Source organism: Ricinus communis, chromosome 4 (genome assembly GCF_019578655.1).
Source record: "Ricinus communis isolate WT05 ecotype wild-type chromosome 4, ASM1957865v1, whole genome shotgun sequence".
In the NCBI taxonomy this organism is placed as follows: domain Eukaryota; kingdom Viridiplantae; phylum Streptophyta; class Magnoliopsida; order Malpighiales; family Euphorbiaceae; genus Ricinus; species Ricinus communis.
The window spans coordinates 6,007,702-6,021,529 of NC_063259.1; the positions used below are offsets into that span (position 1 = coordinate 6,007,702).

A 13,828-nucleotide genomic window follows, 5' to 3' on the forward strand; every position below is an offset into this window, starting at 1 on the left:
AATAAAAGAAATGAAATTTTAATAGTTAAAAAAACTAGAGATCTAGATTTTATTTAAGAGCAATCATCACGAAAATTAAATCAAATTTTCAATTCTTAAATGCAATTGTTCTTAAAATATTCCAATTCAAGCTATTAAATTGTATTCAATTAAGATATCATTGATTCTCAAGAGCAATAAATATAATAAAAATCATTAAGCAACAATTCAAGCATCATACTCTATTAGATATATTTTTTTACCTAAAATTACTATATTTAATATGCTAGATCTACATTTATACTTCTCCTTTTAGTCCATCATATAAAACTTAGAATAAAAATACTATTATGATCAGTCATAATATCCATAATAAGCACAAAAAGATTAAATTAAGAACCAAAGAGGATTATCATTAAAATCCAATAAAAAATCCATCAAACTACATCTTTCACTCTAATAGAGAGATTAGTTACTCATACTATATAAACAATAAACATAATACATAACTAAAGAAAATATAATTAAGGTTGAAAGTTGAAAAAACACTACTTTATTATCCAAGGAATTATGAAATCTCCCTTCAATCTTGTAGCAATCTACATTTTCTCTCTTTAAAAAGTGTAATTCTCTCTCCAACTAAATGTCTCTTCCTAAAACTAATAATAGCTGCTCCTAACCCTAGTTATAATGATGTATTTATAGGGCAATACAAAGAAAACTTAAACATAACTCTTAAATGTGTCTTTTCTCCTTTTTATATTGTAGGCTGTTATAGGACCTTATAGAAGTCTAATTTGGACTTTTATTCTGAATACACATTGTAGCCCTTGAATAATAGATCCTTTTTAGGAATCACCTCAATCGGACCTCTATAGCTCTAGATAAGGTCTAATACCGAGATTGACTCAAACAGAAACGGACTACATAACATCTGACTTCGATCTAAGTTTTCTTATCTTTAGAGTTTGATGTGGAGTTGAATCCTTCATGAGAATTATAGCATTGGTAGTATTCTACAAAGTTGATGAAGAGTACTTTTCAATTCTGGACTTTTACAATTACAAAAGAACCTCACTAAAGCTAATGCCACTAATGCTGAAATTCATCATTTTCTTCATTAACTACTTTTCTCGACATGAACCAATTCTCCATTCGGTCCTAACCCTTTTTAAGCACCTGAAATGGTCATAGAAGCGATTCACAATAGAAGGTCAAGTTTTCTTCAAGGTTCAACCGGTCCTTTGATAGTTTCTGGCCCAATTGCTTCATTTGAATCGGTTGGTGAGCCGATTCAATTAAAAACTTCAATTTTTATGAATAAAGTTACTCCTCTAGCATTTTACACTCACCTAAATTGATCCAAGAGACTATTTATATTTAAAAAGGCTTCAGATTTTTTTGATATTGCCAAAATATCTTGAAAATACATAAATAGGAATTAGGTAACTAAATCATATTCCGTCTCTATAAATTATAAGCATATTGCCTAATAAACACATCATAAAACCATAATTATATGCTTATGAAATAAAGTTATCAAACTCCACCGTACATGAATTATTACTTGTCCTCAAGTAATAACTACTTATAAAACTAAAATAACTCTAAACATTACTCAAAAATCTTACTCAACTAGTTCCCAAGAATAACAATCTCATAATTGCCAACCAACAAAGTAAACAAGAAAAGTGGATACAATTGTTCAATTCAAGTTTAGCAATTCAATTGAGCTCAAAGTATGTATGTGAAATCTCATTTAACACAAACAATTAATTCAACTACTTATAATATCATTCTTCACAATTGCCTAGGTCTTCACTATCATCATTTACTCATGTTCTTCAATTTTCACCTAAAAGATTTTTAACTTGATACTATTTCTTTCTTTCTCCTTTTCTTCATTCATCCTTTTGAGTAATTCTTTATTTCACTTCGAATGAACACACTTCTTTTCTATAGTCGTTCATAGTCTTTTGACGTGAATACTAACACTTGTGATGAAAGCACCCGGTTACTCAGCATATAACATACTAAGAAAGATTTGCTTACTCATAATGCTCAATCACCATTTGACGTGAAGATCGACATTTGTAATGAAGACCTCCGGTTACTAAGCAACTAAACACTAGCGGAGTATAAACTTAACTCAAAATCTCATTCAAGACACTAGCAATAATTAGAGACATAAGGACAAAACAATAATAAATTTTCCAAAAAAATTGATAAAATGAAAACTTGTAATTTCCTCACCTATCTATATTAATCATGACAAGGTCTTATGTGCAATAGTTATAAAACTTAAATGCTACACATTGATGGAAAACTATATCAACCTTTTAGATTAAAGGATGGCTACAATATGTTTATTACAGATTTTCAAGGGAATTAATCAAGAAAGAATCTGAGTAATAGATAAGATACTCAAAGTTAAAAGAAAACAACAAAAAATAAAAGAAGACAACACAAAATAAAAATACTACCACCTAAATCACATAAGGAATTTTGTATACTAATATCACCAATAGAATAAAGAATATAAAACTCCCTGGATCCTTCTACTTAAGAGGCAGCTTCTTCTATAGGATAGCACTGCATTCCTCTATTAATGAGACTATAGCATACTCCTCCAACTTGTTCTTATTGGAAATAATTTTCTTCAAGAACTTAGCATAATATGGCATTTGAGCAAGAGCTTCAGCAAAATGAATATTAATATGAATTTTCTTGAAGATGCTAAGAAATTTTTAAAAGTTGTTCTCTTTATTCTTCATTCTAAGCCTTTGTGGGTATGGGATTGGTGGAACATAAGGCTTTGCCAAAGAAGAATCATATTTCTTCTTTTCCTTTTCCTTGCTTATCTTTTCTTGCTCTTCTTCTTCACTTGACTTTTCTTCATCATCAACTTTCTTTTCAACTACTACCTTCCTCTCCCCAGCCTTATGTTCAAGTGATTCTTTTCCATTCCTCAAAGTAATGGCCATAACTGTTTTATTGGGATTCAACTTGGTGTCACTAGGTAGTTTCCCTTGCCCTCTTTCAGTAATAATCTTGACGAATTGCCCCACTTGCAACTCTAGATTATGTAATGTTGCTTGATTGGTTCACACAACTTAATCAATTTTTGCATCAAGTTTCTTCAATGTAGTATCTTGAGAAGCCATATATTGCATCATCATGTCTTATAATGAAGGCTTCTTTTTTTTGAGGGGGTTATTATTGATGCTAAAATTGTTGTCCATGCTATTGAGATCCAGGTGACCCTATAGGCTTTGCAGCTCCTTAGTCTCTCCAAGAAAAGTTCGGGTGATTTCCCCATCCTGGATAGTAAGTATTTGAAAAGGGGTCATTCTTTGGTTGCTCATAAGTCTCCATGTAATTGACCCTTTCATCTGCAACTATTGGCATGTCAACGCTCATACATATATTAGACATATGTCCATACAACCACAATAAGCACACAACTCACAGTTGGAACTCTCATTGTTAAGCAACTTCACTTGCTTAGTTAAATTCGCTACTTGCATTGCCATATCACTTTGGGCATTAATTTGAGAATTCATTGCTAAATTCTCATAAATTTCTCGCACTTCTTCAATAGTCTTATCTCCATAGTAACCACCACAAGCTGTATCAACCAAAGTTTGGTAGTTTGCAGTCAGTCTATCATAGTAAAACTTCACCAATAGAGTAAGAGGGAAGTTATGATGTGGGGATTGAATCAGATAAATCTTGAATCTTTTTCAAGCATCATAAAAAGACTTCTTTTTAAGTGAAATTGTACAATCTAGACCTATAATCTAAGGTCTTCTGAGGTGCATGGTATTTCATCATAAAAGCATCATACACCTCATCCCAAGTAGTTAAGGACCCTTCAGGCAAATTCAGCAACCATGTCCTAGTAGAGTTCTTCAAATCGTAAGAAAAACACTTTTTCATTAGCTCTCCCTTATTTAGATTCCCAATAAGGAAAGTCTGCACCATGCTATAAAATTCCTTCATGAATAATAATAGGTCTTCAGTACCCACTCTTTCAAAATGTGGTAGCATCCTCAAGTGAAGAGTTTTTAGCTCATAATTCTTGGCATTCATAGAGAGTTGAATGTAGGATAGGTTTGCATTAATCTGAGGCCTTTGGAGATCCCTAAGCCTAGGGATATTCTCCTCTGCTGCCAGAACTATATTCCTTTTATTTGCCATATGTTCTTTCTTATTTTTCCTATTAGCTTTACAAATCTTTTCAATCTCAGGATCAAATGGAATAATTGTTGCTCGCTCTGCACTCTTAGATCTTCTCAAATGCAAAAACTACCTACAAAAATAAGAGAAAAAGAAAGAAAGAAAGAAAAGAATAAAAATAATAAAATAAAATAAATAAAACAAACACAAGATTTGAACATATAACAATTGGAAACCGTTGTCCCCAGCAACGGCGCCAAAAATTTGATTGCTAAAATCTTCATCTACAAGTGTACATGATAATTGCAGTATAGAATAGTAAATTAAGATCGATCCTACAAGGACAACTCAATCGGTAGCTAAAGGCTTATGTAAGCTAAAGGAATCAAATTGTAAAGATTGCGAATTGAAATAATAAAAGAGATTAATAAAAATGATGCAACTTTAATAGTTAGAAACACTAGAGACCAGATTTCATTTAATGGCAATCATCATGAAAATCAAATCAAATTCTCAATTCTTAAATGCAATTATTTCTAAGATATTCTAGTACTCTTTCAAGCTATTAGATTTTATTCAATTAAGATATCACCAATTCTTAAAGGCAATAAACATAATTAAACCCATTAAGTAATAATTCAAGCATCATAGTCTATTAGACTATTAGAAATATTTCTTTACCTAAAATCATAATCTCCTAGATTTAGATCTATATTTTTCTTTTCAGTCCATCATACAAATCCTAAAATAAAAATACTATAATGATCAGTCATATAATATCCATAATAAGCACAATAAGATTAAATAAAAAATTTAAGAGAATTATTATCAAAATCCAATAAAAAATCCATTAAACTACATCCCTCACTCTAGTAGAGAGATTATTTACTCATCTTAGATAAATATAAACACAATAAATAACTAAAGAAAACATAACTAAGATTAAGAGTTAGAGAAAACACTACTTTAATCTCTAAGAAATTATAAAATCTCACTTCAATCTTGTAGCAATCTCCAGTTTCTCTCTCTAAAAAGTATTTTTCTCTCTCCAATTAATCTCTCTCTCTAAGACTAATAATAGTTGCCCCTAACTCTAACTTGTAATGATGCTTTTATAGGGTAATACAAAGAAAATCTAAACATAATTTTTAAATGTGTCTTTTTCCTTTTTTGCATTTCGGACTATTGTAGGACCTTATAGAAATCTAATTTAGACTTGAGTTCTGAATAAACATTGTACCCCTTAAAGAATAGATCATTTTATATTTGAATCATCTCAATCAGACCTCTGTAGCTTTAGATAAGGCCTAAAAACTGAGATTGATCCAAACAGATTCAAACTGCACAACATCTTTCAAGTTTTCTTATCCTCAAAAATCTGACATGGAGTTGAAATCTTTACGAGCATTACAGCTTAGGTAGTTCTCTACAAAGTTGATGAAGAACACTTTTCAATTTTGGAGCCTTACGATCACGAAAACCTCACCGAAGCCAATATGACTAATGCTGAAATTCGTCGTTTTCTTCATAAACTCCTTTTCTCGACATGAACCAGTTCTCCATCCAGTCCTGACCCTGTTTAAGTACTCAAATCAGTCATAACATTGGTTCACAACAAAGGTAAAGTTTTCTTCAAGGTCCAATCGATCCTTCGACTGGTTCTGGCCCAATTACTTCCTTTGAACCGATTGATGAGCCGGTTCAACTTAAAACATCAATTTTTATGACAAAAATCACTCCTTTAACATTTAACGCTCTTCTAAATTGATCCAAGTTACAATCTATATTCAGAAAGGCTTCAGATTTTCTTGATATTGCCAAAATAAAAAACACAAATAAAAATTAGGTAACTAAATCATATTATAACTCTATAAATTATAAGCATATTGCCTAATAAACATACCATAAAACTATAATTATATGCTTATAAAATAGAGTTATCAATCATGATACTTTTAACCCAATGATCAAAGCAAATACAATTCGAACTATACTCACTCTTGCAGTGCAAAATTCATGGGGTCTCAAGCAACTTGATATATCAAATGTATTTCTTCATGGTCATCTAAAAGAGACTATATACATGACTCAGCTTGCTAGATTTTAAGATCATGATTATGGTGATTATGTTTGCAAGCTTCATCAATCACTATACGGTCTAAAATAAGCACCTCATTCTCGGTATCTACAATTAAGCACATTTCTTTACTCTCTTGGCTTTGTCAATTCTAAAGCAGATTCTTCATTGTTCTTTCTTTTAAATGGCACTAACAAATTTTTTGTGTTAGTATATATGGATGATATTATTATTAGAAGATCATCAGTAACTCTTATTACTAAGGTTGTTACACAACTTGAAGGTATTTTTTCAATGAGACTTAGGAGCCTTAGGTTTTTTCTTGGCATTGGGGTTGCTAATTCAAGGATGGTCTGCTATTAACACAAAGAAAGTATATAGATGATCTATTACATCGGACTTCCATGCATGAGTTAAAATCGTGTACTACTCCAATGGTCAGCTCGCCATTTGTGTCCAAATCCGATGGTGTTCTATTAAACAATGAGGATTCTTATCGACAGGTGGTGGGTGCCTTCAATATGTCATCTTAACTCGCCTTGATAGTTCCTCCTCTATTAATAAGCTCTTTTAGTTTATGCATAGCCCAACATACATCCATTAAAGAGCGATTAAATGGCTATTACATTATTTGGAATATACTATTTCTTTTGACTTGACAATTGTTAGTTCGGGAAACATGTACTTGCAGTGTTTTTTATGATAATGACTGAGGCAGTGGTCTTAATGATAGGCACTCCACAAGTGGCTTGGGACATAATTTAATTTCTTAGGTGGATAAGAAATAACCACAGATTGCTAGATATTATACTGAAGGAGAATATAAAGCTTTAGCAAATGCAACTGCAGAGGCACTATGGATCAAATCTCTTTTATCTGAAATTGGTTATCCACTTACTACTCATATTTCATTATGTGTGATAATATTGGAGGAGTGTACCTTTCATCTAATTCTATTATGCATGCTCACACAAAGCATATAAAATTAGACTATTATTTTGTTCGAGAATGGATAGCAGGTAAAGAGTTTTAGGTTTGATTCTTGTCATCTAAAAATTAAATCGCTGATATTTTCACCAAGTCACTGCCTACTAAACAATTTATTCAACTTCATCCTTTGCTTCGGCTGCAATCTTTTCCAGCATTGGCTTATGGGAGGGTGTTAGGAGATAAAGAAAAATAAATACATGTTATCTTTATAATTATCTTTATAACTAAATCCTATTGTTATATTGTAACCCTAGAAATATTTGTACACTTTCATTAATTAAATACATTACTCTTCATTATTTCACTGACAAATATCAACTTCCGTAGTATATAACAACACAATTATGGAAAGAGCAAAAGGAACACAATTATGTATTTATTTTTCCACCAAGCCATTCACAAAAGCCAAAACCCATTCTTTATCCCGAACTTTGTAATGGTACTTGGTCATTGAAATCCTGTTTGAATATAGTAACCTAAAGTTAAATCCAAATATGTAGAATACAATTCTTTGAGATTAATTAAGTATGCCACAAGCCCTCCGATATTGTAATTACTGAGAAGAACATAAAATCAAACAAATTAACTAAAGTCAGTTAATCACGGAGAAGCATCAAAAATATCAGCAGGAGGGATGAAATAGTCTAAGGAGAGGCCTGGAACATTAAACACAACATCACCAATCCTCCATATTTCTTCCATTTTAGTCCTACTATGTTGCACAGATTCTTCTTCGAACCGGAAAACCGTTGCAATAGATCTGCCTTGATGAGCAATTAACACTCCATCAACATCTCTATAATCATCGATGCTACTTCCTATAGTAGTCTCCCAATAAATAATATCATTTTCTGATGTTTGTACTCTGGTGAGATGTGAATCCTCCAAGTAAATTAGGAGACCACTTTTCTGGCAAAAGTACCCATATAATACATGCCTAAGTACTTCTGCTGCTCCTTCACTTCTTTCCATAACAGCTGAACGATCTGCAGCTACCTTTAATACGAAGCAATCTTCTTTCCCAATTTGCTTCTCGCCTAAGCATTGAGCTTTCGCGAATAAGCTGGCTGTGCTCTTCGGATCCAAGCCCTAGATTACAATTAAGAGATTAAAAAAGAAAATAATTAAATAAAAAATGATTGATCTAATCAAGTGCAATTTAAAAGAAAACAACCCAAAATCCAAGTTAATAGACCTTTGCTTTTTCTTAAATAACACAAGATTTAAGAAAATGGAAGATATGAATTAATGTTTGAAGTCATTTGTTATTCAAGATGCGCTCACACTACAATTAGCGCATTAAGCTTTAATTTAAAATTATTTTATCAAATATTATACTAAGTGGATGTAATTCAATCGGTACTAATGTTGTCTTTAAGACTTTGAAGTATCGAACTCAAATCTTGAGTCCAATCCAATCAATTATAGAAAATTCATATGCGATCATTATACATTCAAGGGTCAAACAAACAAAAAGAACAAGTCATTCTCTTCCACAAATTTACTTATAATGAGTGTTTGACACTTCATCCTTTCCTTTATATATAGTCTTGATAGCCAAAACATAGTAGCTATCGTACCAACAATAAAAATTTGTTCAAGTTTTTCTAGCACTAGACAAGCTCTTAATTATTGGAGCTCAGATCAAAACTTTAAAATGGTGGAGAGTCATATAATGTTGTCTTCAAGTAAGCTTATAGTTTAATTTCAAAAGGAATTGACTTATTTGTTTTTCTCTTACTCTCATCCACTTGATTAACTAGAGTTTTACTGTCTATCTGGAAGGAAATATCTATGAGAAACTTCCACAATGCACTTGAATTAGAGTGAAGTGTTTCTTGGTTCTATGGAATTAAGTTTGGGCTTCAATCCTTTTGCCTTGAAACTTTCTTTATAGGCTTACGAAAAAGAAAAGAACAAAAGAGGGTCAAAACTATTCTCACCTGCCTTAAAGGGCTTGTCAAAATTGAAGATTTAGATGGTACAAGTAGGTATTACTCTCTACAGAATGGTACAGCTAGATGGACTAACAAAGGTTGTAAAAGAAAACACAAGTTAAAAAGAGAAGAAAAAAAAAAAAGAAGGTTGTTTCGAGAGAATAAGTTAGAAATGAACAAAAATAATTAAAGCCGACAAAAGCTGGGGGGGCAATAATTCAATAAATGAGGCACTGTTCAGTAAAGTGCAAAAGAAAAGAAAAGAAAAGAAAGGAAAAGAAAAGTTAAAGCATAAGGCAGAATAAGTTGCAATCCCAAGAGGTCATATGTATGGTAATATAAACTTTGGACGTGATTGATGATAGATGACGTCACAAAGAAAATCACGTGTCATCCTGATGACTCATGAGTGTTTGAAGAAAAAAGACGTTTGTCTGGTAAAGCATGAGACAGTTTCTCCATCAATGTCAGCCAGCGAAATATTATTTGTGCATTTCCTTGGGATATTGTCATTGAAACAATTCAAGAAGATCCAAGATGATTTTCAAATGATTCCAAGAAAAGATACATTAAAGGAAAAAAAGGAAACAAGAAGATGGTGTATATATTTAAATTTCATTATTTCCCAAAAATAATTACATATGAATTGATTTCTTAAAATAATTATAGCTTTATCAAATTTTTACTTTTTCTTTTTTATTATAAAGTAATATTGTAGAGTCAAATTTTAAATTTTATTCAAATTAAATTATATATTTAATAATTAATTCAATATATACAACTAATTTAATTTCAATTAGCATCTTATGTTTTATCTACTAATCTATTTAATAATCTAAACAATAGGATATATTTGTTAACTTGTTTTAGAGAACATTTTTTTTAATCCATAGATAATAGATGAACGGGTTAATTATTTTGTCTTATAAGTTTTGTTATATTATTAAGAATATAGAAATTTATTAGTATAATTTGATAAAATTAAGGAATGTTAAAATATTTAATTTATTAAGGGTATTTTAGATATTTCATTCAAAATTACTCTTTTATATAATGATATAATAATTTAACAGAGTTTAAAAATAAAAATGTTATCATTAATTATTAAAAACAAAAATCTACTAATTTAATATGATAAAAGAATTAGGAACGTTAACATCAATTGGTGTGTCTAATAAGTATTAGTTAGATCAAGAGATTAAATGCTATTTTCATTCCAATTTAAGATATATCAATTCACAAATTGTGCCTTTTTCTAAACTTATTCGTTAATTACTTAAGTACAGCTAGGATGAGAAGATGAGTGATGCAACATGGGGAAAATAATGATTTGAGGTTTAGGGTACACAAAGTTAACAAGAGAATTTTGGTATCTAGCAATAAAGATTAAGAGTAATTTTACCAATTAAATATAATAGATAAATGAATGATATATTATTCAAAATTAATAAATATATTTCACTTATTCATTCATTTAGTACATTTGCAGATACATATAATAATGCAGAGTTTGGTAAGGGCAGTTGGTTTCTTATAAAAATGTAGCATTGAGTGGTTATGAATGATAATTAATGATGGATTACCTGGATTATGCGACGAAGAGGGCGCTGGGGTCCTTTGGCAGCGTGAGTGCCGAGCCAAGGTGTATGCCGCCACACGGTCTTCCCATTGCTTCCGGCAATGACCTTATTCCCTCCGACAACTAATTCAAGAGACCACATTCCGGGCAACATTTGCCACATAACAAAACACCCATTCTCTCCAGTTCTGGTCCCTAAACTCTTGACATTTTTTCCTGAGGATATTTCTGTCTCACAACGGACCATCTTCACACTTCCTGTTGCATACATGTTCCTCATCTCTTTTTCTCTCTTTAAGGATCCCGTGGCCGCCAAATACTGTTGTATAATATAATGCGCAATGGAATTTTCCTATTCATTATATTAAAAAGCAAAAGAAAAAAATCAATAAAAAATGTTAGATCAACAAAATTCAAGATTAAGCATGTCTAAGAGCTTAATTAATTACCATTGGCACACCCTTAATGTGAAAATTGTTGTGAAAATTGAAGTCGGTGACCAGAGGGATTGGGGCTAGTGGGCATCCAAGAACACCAAGCAAAAGCCTCAAGTCTTGCCTCTTACTATTAGCTGGCATGCTTCCATCTGGTGAAATTGATGAATAATTGTTACTAGAGAAACTCTTCTGCAGCCGGAACCATTCTCGAATTACTTCCCATGAACTCTCCTTTTTATTACCATCTTCTTGCATGTCAGGATCAGGACCTTCCATTAGAGGAGTCAAGGTTTGTGTGCACCATCTCTGCTTCCTTCTCACTCTTGAACCCATTTGTAAGACAGTCGATAATGTGAAACTTGGAGATGATTTATGTCTGAAATGATCACGATTTTAGGGGTGCATATATATATAAAGCGAGTACGATTATGGATGGGTCCTTTGAGTTAGAGCACTATGGGAGGGTAGAGACAAAAGGGACATCTCATCTGTCCAACGGCAGAGGATGGTGTATTATAATTTATAATACAGACTTGCATATTGAGATGTCTTTTGCTTTATTCTTCTTTTCTCTTTTAGACTACTCCTCTTGTCTTTGTCGTTTTATATTTATATTTATACTTTTATTGGCTTTCGCTTGGAGACTCCAATTCATACGGTCCCAGCAGGTGGCTGCATTAGGTTATCCATCCTTTTATGGTTTCCAGTTAAAAAATATAAAAAATCTTTCTTTGGGTTAATTTAGTTACTAAAGATCTCTTGATACTTTAACGTGCACTTTAACGCTGAAGAAATAGTAGCTTCAGTCTCTAAAGAGACCCAATATTTTAGCCACCGGAAAACCTAAATCTCGCGGCAAGTGATGGTAACAGTACTATTGCTGTTAGATGAGTAGGCTAGACTGCTTATACACATTGGTTACATTAATAGGGATTAGTCAAGGCGAATGGGAAGTGAAAAACAGCGATTTTTACATAGATCATTTTATAATACACTCGTTGCATTAATACACTCTATAATTTTCACCATTATATCAACTCCTTTTAATCTCGACTCATGAAAATGATTGGCTACTATTTTATCAGGTTACTTATTAACATGTAAGAAACCGGTTATCTGATTTACCGGTGTCTTCTTTTTCTTCTTTTAATCCTCACCATTATTTTCCCTAGCAATCTCAATTGCCTTCTTTCGTTGCTGGAGATATTTGAAATCTCTTTTTTAAAAATCTCGATTCTTCTATTGCTGCAGTAAATTGACAACTTCACATAAAATACATATATTTGCCATACATTAATCCGAGCAGTTGAGAAAGCCCGAACAACTCGCTTAATGAACAACTTATCATACCAATTATATTCGGATAAAGATTATAGTCCAAACTTGTAACAACAAATATGATCTATGTGAAAATTAGAATTTAACTAGAAGACCAACACTCTGAAAAGAAGGAACACAAGTCCTACTGTTATACCTACTCTTATACAAACTAGGACCAATGGAGCAATATATAAGAGAGTCTAACCTATATTGATGGGTACATCATATTCACCTTACTTCTCATTAATTTTTCTACTAGTTCTCCAATCCCTCGCTATAAGAAATCTTGTGTCTAGCAATGGACAAAGTCGTCAGTAAATAGAATGTCACCGTCGCTAAATTATTATAATGATGGATTAGCAATGGTAGATGTCATTGCTATCTGGCTTGTTGTAACCAACATAACGGCATTTACCCGTCCGTCTTTAAATTTAGCAACGCTAACTTCTGTTGCTATATTGCAAAACAGGCATCACTAAAAGGCATAACCATTTTCTCATTGTGAATTACTATAGCAACATCAAATTCGTTGCATTATTTTTCGATCCCTAATACACTAGAACCATAGCTAAATAATTTTTTAAGTTTCTTAAGAAATTAATATATTGTCAATGCTAAAACTTTTTAGATTTTTTTTTAAATTTTTCATTGCTGATTCGTCGGTAAAGTTTTTAAGATCTTATTTTATTATTTATTTTTCATCACTTATTTGTCCGTATATGCACAATGATTTTTTTATTGAATTTATAGAATTAGTAGTAATTAGTAATTCATATATTAAGGGTGCTATTAATTTGGAAAAAACACATAACAATATTAATTTTTAAAATATATATAAAAATGTATTAAATATTAATCATTTACAAGGAAAATAATGTCTTATGAAATTAGAAAATTAAGAAAACAAAAGGCTACTACGAGGCAAAGGAGTAGGAGGACTTTTCAAGATCAGCAAGATCATCAGCAATAGCAACAGGCATACTGGTATCAGAAGCACCAACGATTGGTGGAGCAGTTTGAGGCAGTGGAACCATGCCTGCATTGAACGTCCGTACTATATGCTGCATCATACTATCTATCTTACCTATGTGAGCGTTGTACTCCCGGTCGAGTTCAACCTTAATCTCGTGTTGCAGTGCCTCCTTCGTTTGATTAAATGCAGAGAAACTAACAATGGAAGATATTGTGGCTGCATGAAAGTGTGTGGCTCCAGTCCTATGTCGTACACTTGCTGCTTTTTCTCCCCACTTACCACGTCAACGAACTGCTGTGACATATCAACTGATGGACAATCAAAAGCACCCTTGCGCGACTAAGAAGAAGCAGCAGC

General features: G+C 31.9%; 1 protein-coding gene across 1 annotated transcript; it reads right to left on the reverse strand.

Annotated features, from left to right (window-relative positions):
- Positions 1 to 7,572: 7,572 nt before the first annotated feature.
- Positions 7,573 to 11,686, reverse strand: LOC8260862. Its single transcript, XM_002523006.4, has 3 exons — positions 11,191 to 11,686; positions 10,746 to 11,093; positions 7,573 to 8,314 (listed from the first exon to the last, which is right to left on the reverse strand). The coding sequence occupies exons 1-3, from the start codon at positions 11,509 to 11,511 to the stop codon at positions 7,826 to 7,828; spliced, it is 1,158 nt and encodes a 385-aa protein (XP_002523052.1). The 5' UTR covers positions 11,512 to 11,686; the 3' UTR covers positions 7,573 to 7,825.
- Between the last annotated feature and the right edge of the window lie 2,142 nt (positions 11,687 to 13,828).